This window comes from Mytilus galloprovincialis, chromosome 14 (genome assembly GCF_965363235.1).
Source record: "Mytilus galloprovincialis chromosome 14, xbMytGall1.hap1.1, whole genome shotgun sequence".
NCBI classification, from domain to species: Eukaryota; Metazoa; Mollusca; class Bivalvia; order Mytilida; family Mytilidae; genus Mytilus; species Mytilus galloprovincialis.
This window is the reverse complement of record NC_134851.1, coordinates 42,634,119-42,658,309: the sequence shown is the minus strand read 5'-3', so window position 1 is coordinate 42,658,309 and position 24,191 is coordinate 42,634,119. Positions and strand designations below refer to the sequence as shown.

At 30.1% G+C, this 24,191-nt stretch overlaps 1 protein-coding gene across 2 annotated transcripts in view; it reads left to right on the top strand.

Annotated features, from left to right (window-relative positions):
• The window catches only part of LOC143059644 (protein Wnt-1-like), a 40,877-nt gene extending 19,739 nt beyond the window's left edge, over positions 1–21,138 (top strand). Inside the window, exons 3-6 of one of the 2 annotated variants that reach the window (XM_076233165.1) lie at positions 12,669–12,937; positions 14,003–14,153; positions 15,469–15,495; positions 18,275–21,138. In XM_076233165.1, the coding sequence (XP_076089280.1) occupies positions 12,669–12,937; positions 14,003–14,153; positions 15,469–15,495; positions 18,275–18,636 (809 nt within the window). In that variant the 3' untranslated portion in view covers positions 18,637–21,138. The remainder of the gene's footprint in view (positions 1–12,668; positions 12,938–14,002; positions 14,154–15,468; positions 15,496–18,274) is intronic. The other variant, XM_076233166.1, reaches the window with a different exon arrangement.
• Positions 21,139–24,191: the final 3,053 nt, after the last annotated feature.

Here is a 24,191-nt window from a genome sequence, read left to right as displayed (position 1 = left end):
GTTCATTTGTTTTGAATAATCATAATGAGACGGAGATACCCATCGCCCCACCCAGGGTAGAACATCATTCTTATTGGATCATTCTTCGATTAAGTGATAATTACAAGATCATTAATCATAGCCTTCAATGACTTCTGAAAGTTTTCCGGTACTTGACGGCGGTATGGTTGGTATTTGGATGTATTGCTAATTTGCGTGTGGTCTTAAGTAGGTTTTGTTCAATTTCTTGTGAAGATTTTCACCTTATGTGATAGTAAATGGTGTCAACATGAAACTGATAAATCAGTTGTTTTTGAGATTCCTTTTGTTTGTTCAGAAACGGTTGATGTTAAATTGAAATATTTACGCATTAGTTCCAAAAAAGGGTTACTTATACACAGACACTGTATCATGATTGGCACAACTCTAATAGTTTGAGATAGGTTCCATCATGAGTTCTGATAGTTCAAATTTTGTATCTAAATAATTACATTACATTTATGTTTCATTAGAATGCGTAAATTTGAGGGGCTCCATATATAAAACTTTATTTCCGTATAAAATGTAACAGCTATAGCTGCAGTTAATAGCTGCGGAAAATGTAAGCGTCTTCTTCTAAAGCATCACCCGCCATTATAATGTAGACTCTGTCCACATAACACGATAAGATTAGTAATTTGGAAGTAGGGATAGCTTCGAAACTGAATGGAAATAAACCAGACCTATTAGTAAGATATTGTTATCTCCCTTTTTTAATTACCAAATAATCATGTAATTCTGAACAAAAAAACAACTCAGTGTTTTCTTGTCATTACAAATGTGAATATCATTATAATATATGCTTGCATATGCATTCAAGTTTTACCAGGATATTTAAAGCGCTGAAGTTGTCTCCCTTTCATTCATTCTTTATATGAAACTAGAATCTGAATAAGACAATCTGTCAGATATTGATGTTTCAATAAAATAGAACAGTCCCAAATCATTTATCTGATAAAGAGAGAACAAACAGTTTTAAATCTAACTTTTAGAAAAGTGTCAACGAATAGTGTTAAAAGCGATTATTCAGGCGTGAGTAATTTGTGTCCAACTTTGGAACAGGGGTGGCCCAACAAAGTGGTATTAAAAGTCCAATCTTGATCTTTATTGTCATAATAAAAGGTTCCTCCTTCTAATTATCGTAGTATTTAGACTATAATTAAGATAAGTTGACTTTAAGATATGTTGATTTTAATCTTATTAACACCTCTCCGCGGTTTGTACCGATTTGAACATCATCTTAACTGCCGATTTTTATCATTAAATGACAAGAGAGGACTGATGTATATTTTTTGAATTTGGAGAAATGTGTTTATTCAAATTTTTTGCCTAAACTTGAGATATAAAAGGTTACACACATTTTATTTTAGGAATTGGTATTTACAACGAAACGCTAACATGCAGATATTGTTTATTTTATTTAATTAATACTAACGTTTGTTTCGATTTAAACATTATCTTAACTGCCGATTTTATCATTAAGGTGGTACCTAACACTACAGGGAGATAACTCTGTAAAGTCAGCTAAACGTTTTAATTACGTTATATTGTAAAGGGAATATTAAGCTTCTCAATGATCAACATTGGTGTTTGCCAATTTGCTATATAACCAGTGTAATTTTTCTGACAAAATGGTTGGTTCAAATTTTTTTTAATTTTTTAAATTTTTGTTAAAGTGTCAAAGTAAATACTTTGACAAAATTTTATGAAAATTAAACGAGCCAAATTAATTTAAGTGAAAGTGTTGGGTACCACCTTAAATGACCTGAAAGGACTGATTTTTATTTTTTGAATTTGGATTAATGTGTATATTCCATTTTTTACCTAAATTTGTGATACAAAAGCTTACACACATTCAGTTTTATGAATTGGCATTTACATGAAATACTAACACATATAGTTTGTTTTATTCAATTAAAACCAAGGTTTTTTACCGATCTGTACATCATCTTAACTGCCGATATTTATCATTAAAGACCTAAAAAGACTGTTTTATATACATCTATTTGATTTAGGTTAATATGTTTTTTTCATTTTTTTCTGGCCTGTAATTGTGATACAAAACTTACACATATTTACGTTATGGAAATGGTATGTTCAAGACACACTTACATACATAGTTTATTTTATAAAATTAAAACAATGCGTGCGTTTCCTTAAATCGAAATTGACATTTGACAATAAAGATTTACACTGTTCTGATTAAATTGATTAAGATAATAAAACAATGTTGACTGCTGTACTACTATATTTGACATTTTTACCTATTATGTCTGTTTGTTTTATTCACACATCGTTGTCAATATAATGGAATTTTATACGACTGTCATACAAGTCAGAGGTTTAGCTAGCTATAAAACCAGGTTTAATCCACCATTGTTAACATAAGAAAATGCATGAAAAGAGCCAGGAATATGACAGTTGTTGTACACTCGTTTGATGTGTTTGAGCTTTTGATTTTGCAATTTGATTAGGGACTCTGCTTTTTGAATTTTCCTCGAAGTTCAGTATTTTTGTGATAGTACATTTTCTGATAGCACCCTGGTTTGTTAATGCTTTGCAATGGTTTATGTATTGGGCTTCAATAAATACGTGGCATGCGCACTAACTTTAATATCACACGCGTTCCATAGGATATATGACAAATGGAGTTGTCAATTTTCTTCAATATATTCCATTTTTTTTTATCAGAAAATTACTCATGAGTTGACATTACTCTGAAATATCATTGGTACGGTTATTGTTGTAAATGCACTGGTCATTGAATGGTCAAATACTCCGAAACACTCAAAATGTTTAACCTCTAGGAAAAGGTAGATTTGGACATATCTTTTGCGCGTCTTTACAGGGTTGTTTGTGTTTTTTAAACTTCTTAATTGATTCGACTTTGAAACAGTTTTAATTAGAGCAACCAAGATTAAATCTATTAAAACGAAACGTGTGCCTACAGTCATAATTCATACTCCTTGTATCTTTGCAAATTTGTTCGTATTTGTATCCGTATAAGAGTAAACATTATTTTGTTCTGAAAAAATTCGCATACATCGAATACATTTGTATTGGTATAAAATAAAACAAAATAAGACTTAGCTTTTTTTTTTATTATCTTGAATGTGTTTCGTGTCTCTAGCTGAAAAATCGTAGATAAATCAACAAAAGCCATGTTAAGATGATTTCTAAGAAAATCAAATATCCAAAAAGTAAAATCACAAAAATACTGAACTCAGAGGAAAATTTAAATCAGAAAGTCCATAATCACATGGCAAATTCAAACGACAAAACACGTTAAAAACGAATGGAAAAGAACTGTCCTATTCCTGACTTGGTACAGGCAGTTTTCAAATATCCAAATTTTACCCATGCATGCATTTAGTCTATTTATGTATGTATATGTACCATTCTCTATAACTTTATATTTAGTTTATGAGAATAAAAGAAAAGATTCATTCATTCATTCATTCATTGTTGTTCATCCTTTTACAATGGGTATTAGGAAATTAGCGAAAAATAGTGGTGATCCTTTTATAACTTTATAACAGTTAGAAAAATATTGTACAAAATAAGGTAGCACATTTTACCAATTCGGTAAAAAAGATTTTTTGTACAAAAAAAATAAATAATAAAAAATAACCTTTTCATGAAAACATGAAAGAAACATGCCAACACATGATACCATATCGCTCGGGCCAAATAAAAATATATGTGTGGTTCCAGTAACCCTACCGTCCCTACTTTTTCGGCTTAAAAATAGCTTACCCTAAAGATTTTATTGTCATTCTTCATTAAGCAATGTTAAAGTCAGAATGTTGCTTCCATAGACTCAATGTAAAAAAAAACCATAAAATAAAAAAAAATCCCTACCTATCTACCCTAACTTTTTTCAGATGTAACTGGAACCACACATACTTTTTTATTTGGCCTCATAAGTAATGAATTATTGACCCTTTAGATTGATAAAAATAGAAAAAAAGGCAGCATATACAAGGATAAAATAAAAAAAAAAGTAAGTCGAAGAAAAAGAGAAAACATCATGTAGAAAAACAAGTCTACAGAACAAATAAAGACTAAGTAAAAAGACCCCACATAATAATTGGAGCGATTGTAGGTGCATTAAAATCGTAAATTCCCTAATCAAATGTCATGTTCAAAAACTCGAACACCTCAAACGAATAAATAACAACTGTCATATTCCTGACGTGGTGCAGGCGTTTTCTTATGTAGAAAATCGTAGATTAAACCTGGCTTTATAGCTAGCTTAACCTTTTACTTGTATAACAGCATCTACCTTGTATCTAGATCATGAATCAGTCTATTACCAGTAATTTAGTATTAGGTGCGATAAATCGAGTTATAAATATGCTTTCATGTGGTTAGTGCAATCAAAATAAGTTTGTAAATATTTCAATTTCACTCTTTAATTGAAATTCATATTTATTTTATAAGATTTAAATGGAAAATGTAAATAAAATCTTCTAGATTTAGTCATATATGCACTTTAATGTTATAGACAGATATTATCGTGTGTGATATCATAAAATGTCATTAAATATTACGTTACACTTAAAAATGTCAACATAAAATATTTGTGGAAGAAAAAGACAACAAACTTACGAAAAAATTGAAATATTTAAAAATAATATATATATATTTCTTCCTGGCAGTTTGCATTCAATGTATATATCTTGTCTTCTTTCAAGAACTCTATTTCTTAAAATCCTACCCAATAAAAGCCGCGTTGACCCTTCAAAGTTTCATTGAATTATAATGCATATTCTACAGTCATTAAAATTTAGGAATTAATGAAATTAGTGAAACCATGTTTTGCTGTGTAGCTGTTGATTATTTTACAGAATCGGATGTGTTAAAGAGTTACACAACTTCCTTCCTTTGGTCAAATTGCTGAAAAAAGCAGGAAAAATACCTAGAAGTATCTCAAATTGTTCCCCGACTATACGTTAGCGCATATCGTCTTTTCGTCATCGAATTGAATAGGAGAAAAATAACACTTTGCTAACCTCGATTGCGATGCTTACAACCCTATTTAGGCTAACTTTTCAAATCTACTGAATCATATGCGATCTTTAGAAAGAATGTATATATTGAAGTCCTACATCGTGCAGCATCAAACTCATTCCGAACAATCTTAATTGGTGATGTTATTTATTGTGAACCGCTTGTGATAATGTGAACCAACAAGTTTTCATGAATATAAATCGTCGATAATGTGTTAAACTCTTCAAGTACAACAGGAAAAGAAGAAAACAACGCGAAAAATAATTGCAGTAAAGTCGACCGAAAAGGGCTCATTGCGAAATTGGTTTTCAATGCTGTTAGAATTTATTTAGTCTTTAAGCTTCTTTGTTTTGAGTGTCACTAATGAGTTTTTTTAGTAGACGAAACCCGCGTCTGGCGTACAAAATTCTAAGCCTGGTATCTTAGATTATTTTTCTTAATAACAGTAAATATTGTTCGGTTCAAGACTTTCTCAATAGTAAAGTGAGTGTTGCATATTGAAAAAAGAAAAGAAATATTTTTGATATTATAATCTATTAAGTATTCGTCATATACCATGACAAATATATACATTTGTAGTACAAAAACTACAAATTATACAAATGGAAATCAAGAGTATAGCTATTATGTATAAACTATATCAATAGAAGCGTATAATGTATTATAATAACATACTTCACTATAAAAGAAGAACATATTTGAAATATATTAGTCATTCTTCTATTGATGTTGACTTTTTACTGGGGTCATCATATGTCACATGATTAAGAACTTATGTCTACAGTTATGCAAACGTTTTGACAGGGGGTCACTGTCGGCGGTCTTTCGGAACAAATAAACAATGATGATGTGAGCCTTGATGCTTAAGATAAGAAGAAATTTGCAGTGCTCGCGACACTGATACTTAAATTATGGGGTGTAACACCTGTGTAAAAGTAGTGTTTTATATTGAATTCATGTAAAATTAATGTTTACAAGTATTTCAAAAGATAGTATTATTCACAATTAGAATCTAATACCTTCAAAGGGGTCAATTTGTTATAGTATTTAACGTAAAAAAAATGTATTTTGACATTTTAATTATGTGTTGTACATGAGGTCGTTTATAGCGGTTTATTCAATTCACAAACATCAGTATATACTACTTAAAACAATCTAAGGATATAAAAATATTTAAATACCCTTATCATGTAATTGATGAAATTCCTTGACAATGATACACGTTCTACGCAGCATTCCCTGATTTATTTTATTGCATGTGCGTATTAACTTTTATTTTTATTCTATTAGGTGGCTTAGCGACTTTTTTGTAATGTATATATAACACAGTTACGGATTTAATGACTGGTTTTGGGACATTTAGCATCTTTTCAACACTTCTAAATTTGAAATAAATGACTATATTTGAAAGGTGAATATTGTATTGGATAAACAAATTATGCAGGTGTCCTGAACGTTAATTGGCCGTTGATGACTTAATTAAAATTGTGGAAATGGTCCCTTAACTATGTAAGCAGGTGTCGTATGTTTAAAATTGCATATAAAATCACAGTAATATACTTTTATTGATAATTATTTTTTTCTACCTTGTGACATTTATTTCACTAAATAAGGATACTTTCTTTTCACATGAAGACTGTTTTTATATCAATAAAAAGTTTTCAACGTTCATTGACATAATTAAATATTTTTTTCATTATATTTTCTCATATTATAATAAAATTTGTCATTAATATCAGTTCTTTGAACTACGATAATTCGACAAAACCCAAAATGCATGTGAACACAAAAGATCAAACGCCAAAACATTGAATGCATGAATACTTGTGGAGTTTTCCTCTCATGGGACGCAAGTCTTACAATTGCAATATGCATTTACAACAGACAATAATTGACTATATTGAATCCATTAATTTTAACGTAAAGAAACACATCAAAAGTAACATGTTTTAAACACTGTTTGCGGAACGTTATGCAATTCCCATTTGGCATATTATGAGAATTATATTGTCTGGAAAACCGCACCAATTATTGCCAAGATATAAACGACATACAAAATGCACAATGCTAATATTCTATAATGATGTTTACTAATAAGGCATTGTTTAAATATTTGTTTTATAGCATTTTCAAATCATGTAAACATGTCTGTGATTTCTTCAATTTAACGATGATTAGACAATTATTGATGAAGGTTTGTCAAGAACAAACTAGGAAATCAAAGGAGACAATGAAAGTCACAAATCGTAGAAAAAAGTAAAATCACAAAAATACTGAACTCCGATGAAAATTCAAAACGGAAAGTCGCTAATTTGGCAAAATCAAATGATAAAACACATCAAACGAATGGAAAACAACTTTCATATTCCTGACTTGGTACAAAGACACTGAAAACATCATAGTCTGAAGAGAGCAAATTGCAATTTAAACAAACATACACAGAAATAATGAAAATAAAAACACGAATCAAACTCTGGTGATGCAGATTGTTCAGTGGTTCGTGGAATCGTTATTAAGCGAATTGAACCACATCAATTTAGCTAAATCCTAATGTAAGTAAGTTCAAAGATGACTCTCGCAGATGAACTGGACGTTGACATGTTTCAGTCATTCATATATATATATATATATGATAAGTCATACTGCTTAATGCCTTTTTGTTTTTATAGTCCCGTGTAATTAAACAATATGTCTCTGTTCTATAATAAACAACGGCAAACAGATTTTGAACTAAGATGGTTGTTTTGTTAAGCACTGATTTGGGTAAACTGATCAAAAGATAGGTTAGTTATGTCAAGACTTGTTGTAAATTTCCAGAAAATCTCAGGTTCAGTCAATTTAGAGCTGTTCAACCTTTCATGATAATTCGTAATATCTGTAAATTAAGTTTGCCAAATAAAAAAATGAACTGCGTGAGAAATCTATGACATGACTTGATTAATGTTTTCCAGCAAAATGTATGAAAAGTTCTAGCTGCATCATAATTTTATAGTTATGAAAAGACCGAACATTTTTTTGTCAAACACAGATGATCATGTTATGTTCGAAATGACTAAAACGGATTTATCTTTACTGAAAGTAGCAACAACGAAACAAACATTCAGGTTAACTGCAAAAGAATATTTTAAATTATATATTTATAAACTTAATCAGACACCGTTAAAACCTTTTTTTGAATATTGAAACATTTATTTTTGCCCATTAGATATGGGTCATTTATGATAACCTTTAAATGATATGTGGTTAAAAAGGTTACATTGTGGCGACTCATTCTAAAGTGATGTTGGGAAATTTAATGTTATATCTTCTTACAAATTATACACAACGTAGAGTTTTACTAATATCAGAACGCCTAAAGGGTACAATAAAGAAGGTCACTAAGTTGGCGATTTTCAAATTTAGACAGAGCTATAAGTTAATATAAGTGCCAGTCTAAAAATTCAAAACATTGCCGAAAAAAAAAATCACCAACCTATCCATCCTGTTTTGAAGTTACTCTCATTCTGAGTTAGAAATTGTACATGTGGGTCTTATGAGGTTTTGGTGTTTCTGGTTATTTAAGAAATCTCAAAATAACGTTGGGTTAGAATGGTGACAAATAACGGGGTTACCTTCCCTTAACTGTTAATTTCTAGTGCATTTTAACAAAATTGTATCTTAAATTGCCAGATCAGGAAAAGGAAATGAATGTTTTATTCGGGCACTATATATATTTTGAAAATGAATTATTATCAACTTTAGTAGGTCTTCACCGCTGTCTGATTTTTAGGCAAATTAGCAAATAATTTGAAGCAAAATAGAACAGTTACTTAATTGATTGATTAAAAAACAACTCACTTTGAAAGTAACATATTAACGATGAGTCTTTCCCTTTTACACATTTTAATATTTTAATATTTAGTTTCTAGTTAAAAGGTACAACATAGTACAAATTTAGTATTGTTAGAACCTAAAGGAAAGAAAATGGTTTTAACCTAAAACTAAATAAAAGACATAATGATGAATTTCTCATTCTGATCATGAAGGGACTCACATTTTATATGAACGAGAGGAGAAGGGGGTTACAACACAGAAAAATTGAAAATTGATACTCTTGCGTGGTAAGGCATGTAAAAAATAAACTTAAACAAAACAATGAAAATCATATTTGTCTTAGCAAATCTAATGTCGATCTGAACAAAACCCGTGGCCAAAAAAAATATGAAAAACTAATAATGTAATAACCAAGACTAGCAACATGTTTAAATATGTATTCCGTAAATAATACGTCTTTAACAATTATCAGTTTTTTAATACATAGACTAATTAACAACCATATTTCTAATACATTAATACATTTATATCGGGTAAAAGGCAATTAATGCTTTCATGTAAATTTAATATGAGTTAATAGCGTATTTTTTAAAAAAAACATTTAAACAAATTTATAAAATATATTTGTTAAAATGTCGGTGGTCTTCAGTTAAGAATAACTTTAAACTTTCATGATTTAATTAAGAAATATAGTTATCACTTTCAGTAATTTTTGGACCATAGTTTGTTTTATGAATTAATGTTTTTATGATTTTGAAACAGGAAATTTAAAAAATGAAAGTAGCAAAATTCTGTTACGTCGTCATTGGGCAACAAACTAAGCGAGTTTATTTGTTGGCACTTATGGATTCATTTTCATTGACAACTTTTATTCACATTACTATAAGACGTGTACTTATCTATCCCAAATTCATGTATTTGGTTTTGATGTTATATTTGTTATTCTCATAGGATTTTGTCTAATGCTTAGTCCGTTTCTGTGTTTGTGTGTGTTACATTTTAATGTTGTGTCGTTGTTCTCTTATATTTAATGCGTTCCCTCAATTTCAGTTTGTTACCCCGATTTAGCGGTATACTACTGTTGCCTTTATTTTACATGGAATAAAATGAAATCAAACACGGAGTGTGTTCATCAATCCAGACAAAGACACACACTCGAATTTGCCAACCAACTTTTAAGAATTTTTGGTCCTCAATGAGCTTCATCTTCGTACTTTATTTGGCTTTTTCATTCGAGTGTCTTTGATGTATATTTTGTAGACGGAACGTTCGTCTAGCACAAACATAAATTTTAATCCGGCTGGTATCTATGATGAGTTTATCTATTACCAACTAACGAATAGAAATCAACTGTTATATTACTTACTTGACTAATTACAATGTAGTTGTTCTATTATAAGTAAATAGTTTGAGGGCTTTCTTTTTTGGGTTTTGATGCTCAAAATATATTTTCGATACCTGTTTAGTGTTGTTCTAGAAATATTGCTTGTCTGTACAAAATCAAGATAGTCCTACCCTTCCGAAACCCCTTAGATCAATTGCAGTTTTAGAAGGGTTGGTGTTGATCGATCTTAACTTGGTTATTCGGTGGTTATAGGGTGTCATTTGTCATTTTCCTCAGTGTTTAGCTTCCCTCATCAGATTCGTATATGTATATTAATAATTCTCATTAATGTTACACTTATTTATTGGAGAATATATAAGTATAATTTAGTACATCTCTTTGAATAGTAAAAATAAATGTACAAAAAGTATTATTAATCAACAAGTTAAAAAGAAAATTCGAAAGAAAAAAATGCAACGTATTTAAAACTGTTTCTCACAGTTTAGTAATGAAATCACATTATAAAAGTAGGAAGAAAAAAAAATACTTCATAGAAAAATTAGAGGTTTACTTGTTGACATGTACAAAGAACATAATTACAGATTTGGCTCATTTAATTTTTAGTATTTCTTTGAAGAATTTTACCACTAAAATGTATTTTTATTTGTAATTCCTCTAAAAAACTAAAAAGCCATGAAATATTTTTAAGATGAATATTGTTACATTTTATGAAATGTATAAATTTTCTCACGCGAAGTAATCAATTTATGAATGTAATTTTAAACGTTTGGTTGAATTTTATGTAGTTTTGATTTTATTAGTTATTTCGACAAAGTGATTGAAGTTTTTATCTTTATGCGGTTATTGAATATTATTTTATTTACAGAAAAAGGCAATTCTGTAATAATATTGAATTTATGGAAAATTAGTTCAACAAACGACATTATGTTTATTTGCAAAAACCCAAATGCTGAAAAAGTATATTAAAGATCTGAAATGAATATCAATAAAAGAAATCCAATATTTGCACAATTAATTTACAAACAAAAAATTACTTCCCAGAGAAATGATGAAATCAACTCTCTTTATATAAGTGACTCTTTTGATGGAATGTTCTGGTTTTTGAAAAAAAGGAAATTACTACGTAGAGAAATAATGAAACAAATGCTTTTTAAAATAAGTAACTTTTTGGTGTGGTTTTTGAAAATATATCGATTAATTTAGTCTCGAAAACGCAATTCTATATGCTAATAATCAACTTACACAATATTAATATTTTTAAAGTCAATTGTGATGTATGTCTATGATGTACACAATTATGGCTGCTGTAGTCTAATTGTTTAACATTGCTATATTAAGGATGTTTGCTACTCTGTTTAAAAATAACTAGCTTTTTAAAAGACTGTTTTAAATTGAAAGTATGTAAATAAAGAAACTAAAAAAGCAGAAAAAAATGGAGGGTCTGTGTGTTTTTTTTCGAGATATAAGCCGTTGAAAATTTGGCGGGAAATAATTATCTCTAGATTTTTCTTTCACTTAACATTGACACCTTTTTTGTTTAAAAAAACTATGAAAAAATAACAAGGATTTCATAAGATTTTGAAATATGGCTTTTTAAATGATGTGTAATAAAAATATGAAAAGAAAAGTAGGGGTTAGTGGGCAAATTTTTTTAATGTTAATACATGGATAAAACCAGAGGATTCTGAAAATCTGGCAAAAAATCAAAAAGTAGAGGAGCAAACATCCTTAAGTCTTGAATATGGCAGTTTGTTTTCACCAGTTCCGTAGCGATTCATAAGAGTTTGATTTTGTTTGTTTTTATGGACTTCCTCTTTTTATGGCCATCTATGGGCATTATATTTTCTGGTCCGTGCGTCTGTTCGTCCGTCCGTCTGTTCCGCTTCAGGTTAAAGTTTTTGGGCAAGGTAGTTTTCGATGAAGTTGAAGTCCAATCATCTTGAAACTTAGCATCCGTGTACTATGGACATATATTTGATGAATTTGTGATGGAGTCCAGTTTTGTTGTTATACATGTTAATATTAATAGCGAGATAAATGAGATGCTCAATATTTATATGATACATAATTACCGGATGTAAAGATTGCTTACTCTTCCTTTTCTAAAATACCTTTTACCATGTATCAATTCACCATAATTTATTTATATTTTACAATTGAGTTAATTCCCTTGTTGCAGTCTGCCTAAACTCATAACATTCATTATTCTAATGTCATATTCCGACAGGGTTCTAACATTACCAAAATTAACGTATGGACTTGATTATTGGTTCTTTAAGCTGTTGTTTGTTTTAAGATAAAATGTTGTGGCATCTTCCTACCATTATATCTATATTGTAAAATATATTGTGTAATAATGTAATTCATAATCTATATCTTCAGGAATTATACAAAACGAGCACATATTTGTTATAACACTTATAAACAGAAGAATCAATTACATGTTTTCGTTCTTGGTATTTCATTCATCTTATTTCAGGTTGTAGAGAAACTTCTTTCATTTATGCAATTACAACAGCAGCTGTGACACATTCAATTGCACGAGCATGCGCCGACGGAAGTATACTCACGTGCAATTGTGATTATAGTATGAGAGAACCATCAGCAAAAGCGGACTGGGATTGGGGAGGTTGTAGTGACAATGCTAAATTTGGACATAAATTTTCAAGAAAATTTGTGGATGTCCTAGAGAAAGGAAAAGACTTTCGATATATGTTAAATCTTCATAACAATGAAGCCGGAAGAGTTGTAAGTAGAAGCAAATACTGGGGATCTATTTATTTTCGTGGGTATCAACTTTCGTGGATTGAGGAAACTTACATTATCGTGGATATTTGATTTCGTGGTTCTGCCAATCTCTGCATATAAAGCCTGCATAGAATGTGTAGTGCGTTGAACAGTTGGATTCACGGCGCAATTATACCAACTAAAATTAAAAAATAATGATGAATCTACAGTACTAATTTAGAATAGCTAAGAAACAAAGGTTCAAACTTCATCAGACAACATTTACCTTTTATGAATTTGGCTATTCTAAAGCTGTTCAGGTCACATTTTGTCATATTGCCCCGAACGGATCTACATATCTGTCCATCTTTACTTTTGGTCTTATCTTTCTTTGAAAAAAGGTAACATTGTGGTAAATATGACTCATTACCAAGCACCAAGTGTTATATTGTTCATGATGATGATAATAAATTTATATCTCCTTACGCAAGATTAAGTTTGAGGTGATACCAAATACATTGACCAAAATCAATTTTGACAAGATATTAACTTTGACTCTTTGACAAAAGCATAAAAATTAAAAAAAAAAAAAAAAAAAAACTTTCTCGGAAAACTTTTATTAGATATTTAGTAGTTTGACAACCACACATTTTGATCATAGTGAAGCTGAATATTTATTTAACAATGGAACGTGTTTGAAACGTTCAGCTGATTTTTTTTACCGCGTTATCATCATGTAGTGTTGTGTACCACCTTAAAGAGACGTATGATTCCTATTTGAATTTGAACAGAATGTCAACATAATACATATAGCATTTCCTAGACAAAAAGAGCATTCAAAAATATATCATTTACCATTTTTAATTCAAAACATTTGACATGAAATACCTTTTACATACTGTAAAAATAATCTTGCATGATAGACATATTTTCTAGATTGAACAATACAATTACTCAAACTGATTTGTAAAAAGATAACAAACCAACTTGCAATAGTTTGGTAAATTCTACATTATTCCTAGATTGGTACTTACTTTTGACCGTATAATATCCATCATCATGCATTTAAATGTACAATTATTGCAGCATGTATCAAAAGTTATGAAGAGAGAATGTAAATGCCATGGCATGTCAGGAAGTTGTACAATAAAAACGTGTTGGATGAGGCTACCTACATTTAGAAATGTTGGTGATAAATTAAAAGATAGATTTGATGGTGCTACAAAGGTTGTTTCTGGTAAGTTTTTAAAATAAATAATTTTTTTTTCTCTTAATTCGCAATTATATGCGAATATGGTATAAGTTCATTAAACATTTATGTAAGGAAGCTGATTCAAACAGGCATTTTGTCATGTTACAATATTTGCAGTAACACGTAACACGATTTCTTAACATTTGTACTGTACATAATTTTAAAGTCGGCGGAAATACTCGAAGATGAACTGACAACTGTGAAAATTCGAGCGCTACTGTCGAGTCCTAAGTAGACGAATTTTGTGTTCTGCGTACTAAATTATATACATGGATATTTTTGAGGATTTTTATCAAAAAACAATTTCGCTTTATCTTTTAGAAGTTTTAAAATTTTTTTAAAAATAAAAATTAAGATGAGAAAGTTTGGACTACCAACAGCGTTATTACTGATAGGGAAAAATCGTAAATCCAATAAAAAATGTACAACACAATGGGAAATCAAACATAACTAAATCATTTTGCAATGTTTATACAAACCACTAAAATTAACTAACGATTGAAAGTCTCTGTACATTTTAGGATTAATTGGTTGAAAACACAATGTATCATTTACATATATGAGCGTTTGCAATCCTTGAAAAGATTCAGATATACCAATATATGATGTCTCAATTATCAAAGACAATATATATTTTATTTGTAAATGTAAATTGATTCAATAAATACTTTTCTAACATAACAAATGACATTTTGTCTTTCGGCAGCTCATTGTTTCTTTTATACACTACCAAAGTATAAACCAATATATGTATAACGTGGATAAACTACCTGAAAATAACCAAACACCAAAAAAAAAAAAAAAAAAACTAAGAAAAAAAAAAAAAACTACTACAAATAAATTTAGACAAACATGAAGGCTTTCTTTTAGATAGACAAAAAGAGTGTCAGATGCTTTTAGTTTCAGTTATTTTATTAGCTATTGTGTACAGTCTGGCCCAAATACCAGATTTCAATCCTGGTATTCATGATGAGTTTATTTAACCTTTTTGCAATTATTGCCGCTTGATTAAACGATAAAGACAGTTTGTTGTAATGTTTGAATTGAATGGTTTCTAGGCTAGCTGCATTCCTTCGAAGAATTCTAGGAGAAATATTGCAATACAAGCTGTTCTCTTTTTGCCAAGTGCCCTTTTAGGTTTATACCTCTAGGTTGTTGTCTCATATCTTCTTTCTTTTTTAATTAATGGTAAATGTATATCTGGCTTGTCAATGAAATAAAAATTATGCAAAAATCATTTTTTTTACAATTTGAATACTTCATCATGTCATTTTCATATTTTTTCACCCATTTTAATCAGGTAATGACGGAAGACGTTTGCCAAAAGGTAAGACCATATATGTTACACTTATGCTTTGTTTGTTGTCTTTTATAACCTTGAGGGGGTTGGCTTCGATAAATTTGTAAATAAGAAACATCGTAGTTTAAAAACGTTGTGCTAAAGAAGGATCGCTAATACATTAACAGTGTTTGAAAACGCGACATCCTTCATTCTCTTAAAAACAAAGTTCCTACAAAGACCGAACGATTTGAATCATACTTAAATGTGATTATAGCTGCACGAAAATATAGTAGATATTTTTTTTTATTAACTTTTTTCTTCGTGATTTGAACTCCATTTTACGGTAGTCTTATTGAAAAGCTTACCTCATTACCCCATTTCTATGCTGTTGTAGCAAGTATTGCCAACAAGCACTAATTTATAACAGAACTGGATTTAAAAATATTTATTTTTCTAACTGTATTCAATACCTTTGATAAAATACGTTCTGATTTGAACTTTTCTTCGAGTTCGGGTATTTTTGTTATTTAACTTTTGGTTGCATGGGTTAGGAAAATATTCATGGTATAGGGAAAAAACTCCCAATATCTGGAATGTATTTCTACACATGTATACACAGCTACTTTTGCATAGGTACTATTTCTGTGCAAAAAATCTGTAGTACTGAAAATTTACTTCTAATATTCAGTACAATTTTGGTACCTTAAAATTATTGTAATATTTAGGTACATGTATTTTACAGTACTTGATTTGTACTTGAAATCTTAGTACTACAGATTTTTGGTTACACCGTTAAATTTTCAGCAGTTTGTCTAATTCAAATCTCTTAAAATTTGAGAATTAAACATTGAATATTGCGATCACTGTTGGTATTATTTCTGTACCAAAATGTTTAGTACAAAACAAGTACTTTGAAATACAGGTACCTAAATATTACAATAATTTTAAAGTAAAGCAATAGTACTTAATATTAAAGGTACATTTCTAGTACTACAGATTTTTAGTACAGAAATAGTACCTATGTAAAAGTAGCTGTGTAACAGCAAATAATCGACAAAAATTGAACCACAAGACGTTTTTACTTCCCATGTAGATCATTAAGTTGTTTGTTATATTATTGCACGTATAACTCTTACAATTAACAACATCGGGTACCAGACCCTCTAGTTAAAGTAAGTTCTGTCTCTTGTGTCAGGTATTTAAAAATTCATATATCATTTGAATACTTAAATATTATCATTTAGAGCATCAAAAACAGAAAAAGATATCAAAATTTGATAAACCTAATTTTGAACATTTCATCAGCAGGTCACTATACTTATAAAGACCTGATAGCTTCATGTATTTATACAAATAAGAATTTTAAGATTTCTTTATAGCCCTTTAAGCATGTATCACATGCTTACCTTTTTCGATCAGCTATCACCATTCCTGTAAACGTTTTATTGGGTTGTTGTTAGTTATTAAGGGTCTGCAGTAGGATTCTATTAAATTGTATTCCCCCTTTTGTGATTTGAGTTCGGTATTGTTTTAATTACTTTTTTTTGTTAACATCGATTCGTTTTCTGCTAACCTAGTTATGACTTTTGAACAGCGGAGTACATATTTTTCTACTACTGTAACCCTTGTTTAGTAATCTTGAACTCGATAATTCTTAAATGAGACATCAGTTATTTTTCTGTTTAGAAATTTTCAATAAATAATATTTTCCGGTTAAGACTCATGGGTATTTTATTTCGAACCATTTATGGATTTATATATATGAATGTATGATGCACTGACGCTTTTGCTTTTATAACAAAATGTGTATTTATGTTGTGCTTCAAACAATTTGTGCATGTGCTGTAATGCTTTTCATATAACTTTAAATACATCATAAACACCAAAGAATGACAACCTTAGTTCTGTATCAAATTTAAAATATTAAACTCTTGAAATTCTTTCAATTCTCTTCGGGGTTGTAATTTACCAATGTAAATCACATAATGAAAGGGAGGCCATAAGAACTGATTTAACGGATGTTAATTGTCCGCTGTCAATATTTAGTGTCAGTACTGAATTTACTGCAATACAATAGCTTGAATTTACTTTAAATCTTTTTCAGTTTGGAAATTAACGATCGTTTGCAGACACATTAATCCTTTAAACTCAATAAGATTGTGAGCTATTTTGAGAAAGAATTCAAAAACACGGGCCTGATGATTTTCTATAAATTGATAAAATGTTAAAAGAATAGTTTTATGGTCATTTTGAAACCTAAATTGGAAAATCGTTGTTATTCAAAATCAAATAAAGGCATTTTTAAATTATATGTTTGTAAGCATATGGAAACGGTCTTAGTGTTTTGGTGAGGGGTTGTGTTGAGTTTAATTCAATTCGAATGAATCGAAACTATCGAGGAACACTTTTAACTGGAATTGTAATCTGCAAAAAGTAGTTAAACATTAAGGGATAATAATGAAATTAATGAACTGTCAATGATATTTTTTAATTTCGGTAGAAATGATATGTATATCTGTCAATTTAGGTCCAAACTTCTACAAAACTGATTTAAACAAATAAAATTATGTCAAAGTTATTTGTGAAAAAAAAACTAAAAGGTTAAATCTAATTTTAAAAGATTAACATTTTTGTAGTTAGAATTTTGCATGTTTTTATGTTCAAACATTTTTTTCTAAAGGGCAAACATCTTCTGTCATACGACCTGTTATTTTCTGTGCTTTCATATAAAACTAAAGTTTATATTCATATTTTTCTAAAATTGATATCTTTGTTTGAGATTTTTTTATAAAGATTTACTTTTATATTTTATCTATTTTTAAAGATAATAATGGAAGTGTACGACGGAAGAAGAAGAAAGGAAAAGGAAAACTTAGAAGAAATAAGTTTCGTTTCGAGCCAGTAAACTTTAATCATAAGCCTCCTGGTCGGAGGGATCTTGTTTATTTTGAAGACTCTCCTACGTTCTGTGATAAAGACACATCGATAGATTTCGAAGGAACTAAGGGGAGACAATGCAATGCTACGTCGATAGGAATTGAGGGTTGTGACCTCATGTGTTGTGGGCGTGGTTATACCTCGAGTGAATATACTGTGAAGGAACGTTGTAGTTGTATATTTCATTGGTGTTGTCACGTAAAGTGTGAGATTTGCACAAGAAAGAAAATACGGCATATGTGTAACTGAGTTTTGGTTGTTGGATAGAGTAATTTATACGATTTATTTAATGCATTTACTAAACGTTTTGGTGCTGTACATTTTGTAAATAGTTATAATCATATATACGTTTGATTATAAAATGAAACTTAATTTCTAATTGTGAAACAATGTGGCCATATATCAATGTATATACATATAAGAAATGGTCATGCTACATGTATGTATATTTTGTGGGCAATGAAATCAAGGTATTGATAAAAAACTAAAGGTATCCTTATCGCACTGAAAATGATAAAAAGCTATTGTTTATTAAATTTTCCCAAGTGTTTCTACCTGATATGCCATTTGAATTAACCCAATTGGGTTTTAGGAAATTTGATTTTGGTATTTTGTATCTTTGATATTTTATTTAACAAAGAAAAGGATGAGACGAAAAGATTTTTTTAGAATTATGCTAAAATAGTGCCTTCATTTCTGTAATTTTCCAAAGAAAGTAAGTATTATACCTTAATAAATTGCTGCGAAATTCGCAAAGTAATAGGACTAAATGCGAAAAAATGTATGAGTGAAAATAAGATGACTTTATTTGTAGTCATTTCAATAAAAATGTTTCAATTATAGTAAGAATTTGGTAATAGTTTAAGAGATCAGTTGAACAGATTCCGTTAGAGTTTTATTGATCACATGATCAGTTGAACGAATCCGTAATGAAGTTTGGTCATCATTTGGTCATGATATTTCTTAAGATTCAATGATCATAAACAAAAGACAATGTATCAAATAGATAGAAATTCATTCATAAGCAAGAATTGGTAAATGCAAATGATAACTGTTTTGTAAAAAATTTTCTAAAAAAAATTAATCATCTAAAAAATTCCGAATTAAGCAGAGGAATGAAATTTGCCATAGTTGCCTTCTTCTATGTTTATAATGTTGTTTTTTTTTTTATTTCTTATAAATCCATTAGTTACGTTTATATTTTTTTGTCGCTCATACTTTACATATGATTAAATTATTTGTATTTTCATAGTTGTATGCATGACATATCTTTCATTTTATATTCATTACCTTTTTATTAAATAGACGTTTTAAAATCAAACTGACAATGGGTTTCACTACAATTTACTTTCATTCTTAAATATTCATTTGTTTTGTTTTATTTGCCCTTTTAAGAAACAACTCCTCTATGGTTGGTAGATTTCACAAGATATGCATCTGTTTCCTCTGTTGGTGCAAGAATTGGAATAAAATCATTTTTATAAGTAACTTTGGTACTAGCATAAACAGATATTTTTTTATCCAATGTGGTGTATCAAAATGACATAAGTTCAAGTATCTCCTCAAAAAAAATCCTAAATACCCGGTGTTCGAAAGATTGACAGGAAATTTGAAACGAAACATCTGAGAGGTGGTTGGTAAAAGCGTTTAACGGCATATACAATCTTATTAGTTAAAATAATTGCAAAATTGAGGTGACCGGACAAGGGCATTAACCAGCATATGGTAACAACTATGTATATGGTCAAAGAAAGACAACTTCATCGTCCTTGTCATGTGCAAACCAAATATTAAATTTTAACTTGTTTCTCTGTAAACTGTTCTACTTGGTGGAAATCAATAATATAATGTAAAGTGAACAACGGAATAAAATTTTCAGATTTGCATTTTTTCACGACATCAAGGATAAAAATCGTCAGATGGCCATTATTATCTAATTCGTTCACCTTTATGTAGATACGTGTGTAGGGCATTGTTTTATTGTTGTGCTACAAACCCCCCCCCCCCCCCCCGAAATTTTGATAATTTGATGAAATATGACTTTAAGTACTGTTAATATGGAAAGAATATACTCATCCATTGCACAACTCTATGTGTAAATATGATGCATTTATATTTAGTTATCTTTGAAAAATTCTAATTTCACATTTTTATATTTCTTATCTAAATTATTTTAGGGTACATATGATTCATCTTGGAGTTCAAACATTCATCATTTATTTAAGTTATTTATTTTTCCCTCAATATTATGTATAACATGTGTTATTTGTTCTTCTTATTGTAAACCTATTGTAAAAGTATCATATCTTTCTTTAATTGTGTAGTTTACTATATAAGTGTTACAAACGAATATAAAGTACTCAGCGGCCAATTAAAATATTAATTCTATAAAACACACATTGTCATATCCGAAATAAAACAGCTAAACACTAATAATAAAATTTCAAGTTTTGTACCAATTCAAACCTTGGGATATCTGTGACAGTTAAAGTTAAACAGTTCTTGCATTTTCAACATTGTTGAATTCAATTAAACTTTTACATCACATAAGTTTCAAGTCATAAGTTAAAAATGATAAACATGGTACCTTCAGTTATGAAATAACAGGAATAATCAGAGGTCAGAACAACACATTTAGAGGGGAATGTATAAGCAAAAAGTTATGTTTTGCTTCCGTTAAATTCTTTTTTTCTGCATTATCTTGCCATCTGTTGTTTTCTATTTTTAGAATAAAATTACTGTCTACATTCATTGAAATTGTTTGTTGTTTGTTGTTTGTTTTTTACTTGTTAGTTTTGTATATAGTATCTTTCAGTTTGTTTGATATCTGTTTCTTTGTTGAACTTTGCAGTAATCGTAAAGATGGTAACATTAAAGTAAAGTAACAAACATATTAAAATCCGAGGAAAATTCAAGTTCCAAATCAAACTGCAAAAAGCCGAAACAAAACAAACGAATGGATAATAACTGTCATATTCCTGACTTGGTACAAGATTTTTCTTATGTAGAAAATGGTGGATTTAACATGGGTTTGTAGCTAGCTAAATACGCGACACATAACGCTAACGGGAGTTGTAAGTTGTAAGTTGTAGCTAGCTATAGTTGTACTCCTTTGGTATATCATTACTAATATCTTGCGGTTATGTTACATGTTATTATATCATATACAACTTTTTAGCTCACCTGGCCGAAAGGCCAAGTGAGCTTTTCTCATCACTTGGCGTCCGTCGTCGTCCATCGTCGTCGTCCGTCGTCGTCGTCCGTCGTCGTCCTGCGTTAACTTTTACAAAAATCTTCTCCTCTGAAACTACTGGGCCAAATTTAACCAAACTTGGCCACAATCATCATTGGGGTATTTAGTTTAAAAAATGTGTTCGGTGCCCCGCCCAACCAACCAAGATGGCCGCCATGGCTAAAAATAGAACATAGGGGTAAAATGCAGTTTTTGGCTTATAACTCAAAAACCAAAGCATTTAGAGCAAATCTGACAGGAATAATAATGTTCTTCAGGTCAAGATCTATCTGCCCTGAAATTTTCAGATGAATCGGACATTTCGTTGTTGGGTTGCTGCCCCTGAAATGGTAATTTTAAGGAAATTTTGCTGTTTTTGGTTATTATCTTGAATATTATTATAGATAGAGATAAACTGTAAACAGCAATAATGTTCAGCAAAGTAAGATCTACAAATAAGTCAACATAACCAAAATGGTCAGTTGACCACTTTAGGAGTTATTGCCCTTTATAGTCAATTTTTAACCATTTTTCGTAAATCTTAGTAATCTTTTAGAAAAATCTTCTCCTCTGAAACTACTGGGCCAAATTTAACCAAACTTGGCCATAATCATCATTGGGGTACCTAGTTTAAAAAATGTGTCCGGTGCCCCGCCCAACCAACCAAGATGGCCGCCATGGCTAAAAATAGAACATATGGGTAAAATGCAATTTTTGGCTTATAACTCAAAAATCAAAGCATTTAGAGCAAATCTGATGCGGTAAAATTGTTCATCAGGTCAAGATCTATCTGCCCTGAAATTTTCAGATGAATCAGACATTCCGTTGTTGTGTTGCTGCCCCTGAAATGGTAATTTTAAGGAAATTTTGCTGTTTTTGGTTATTATCTTGAATATTATTATAGATAGAGATAAACTGTAAACAGCAATAATGTTCAGCAACGTTAGATCTACAAATAAGTCAACATGACCAAAATGGTCAGTTGACCACTTTAGGAGTTATTGCCCTTTATAGTCAATTTTTAACCATTTTTCGTAAATCTTAGTAATCTTTTAGAAAAATCTTCTCCTCTGAAACTACTGGGCCAAATTTAACCAAACTTAGCCATAATCATCATTGGGGTATCTAGTTTAAAAAATGTGTATAGTGACCCGGTCAACCAACCAAGATGGCCGCCATGGCTAAAAATAGAACATAGGGGTAAAATGCAGTTTTTGGCTTATAACTCAAAAACCAAAGCATTTAGAGCAAATCTGACAGGAGGTAAAATTGTTGATCAGGTCACGATCTATCTGCCCTGGAATTTTCAGATGAATTGGATAATCGGTTGTTAGGTTGCTGCCCCTGAATTGGTAATTTTGAGGAAATTTTACTGTTTTTTTGTTATTATCTTGAATATTATTATAGATAGAGATAAACTGTAAACAGCAATAATGTACAGCAAAGTAAGAACTAAAATAAGTCAGTATGACCAAAATAGTCAATTGACCCCCATAAGGAGTTATTGCCCTTCATAGTCAATTTTTAACAATTTTCTTAAAATTTGAAGATTTTCAATAACATTTTCCACAGAAAGTTCTGTTATAGATAGAGATAATTGTAAGCAGCAAGAATGTTTAGTAAAGTAAGATCTACAAACACATCACCATCACCAAAACACAATTTTGTCATGAATCCATCTGTGTCCATTGTTTAATATTCGCATAGACCAAGGTGAGCGACACAGGCTCTTTAGACCCTCTAGTTTTTTTTAATTATAAAAAAAAAGAACAGTAACAAAAAGGCAATCAATTATGAAAGGGTTGAGGATGAACACTCTCCGTTTGTCAAAACAATATCTCATCGACGCTGGGACAATGTTATAAACAGTCCACAAAAAATACACTAAAACTTCGATTCAGCATTAAAGACTTAACGGAATTGCAGGGTTCAAAGTAGATGCTTTGGGAGAGAAAGCAGCTTCTTGTCTCATTAATAACAAACGCCATGAAAAACATTGCAAGTAGAGTTTTGATGAAAATTTGAATTGGTCGATGCATGTGATAGTCGTATTCAAGATATGTAGTATACGCCAATAAAAGAGAGTTAAACGACACAGAAAGGTTAGCATACAGTCTTTAAACAAATGGTTGTCCATAAATGATGTCAAACACAAAATCTTCCATAGTCGGAATAAATATGAATCTGAACCAAAAACATCAGCGGAAGATACAAAAGGGTTAATTGGCTATTTTTTTTTATTCATTTTGTCAGTTTTCTATGTTTTTTTTTGTACTATTTTGTTTTCTGTTAGTCTTTATTTTTTTAGCGTTACCAAGAATATTTTAGACTTATGAACGTCCCTCTGGTAACTTTCGTCGCCCTTTTTCACAGGCAATGTTCATTTTTCCGCACGCCGTTATGAAGATATTTACCAGATAAAGGGCGCGCCTGTATCCCATAGCTATTAAAGTCTGAAGCAAATTCCGGATTATAATTCTGCATGGTAGTCTACAAATTATATATGTTCAATATGTACCAAAAATACATAATCTCAATTTTCGTACTACTAAAGGGTTGATTGAAAACTCAC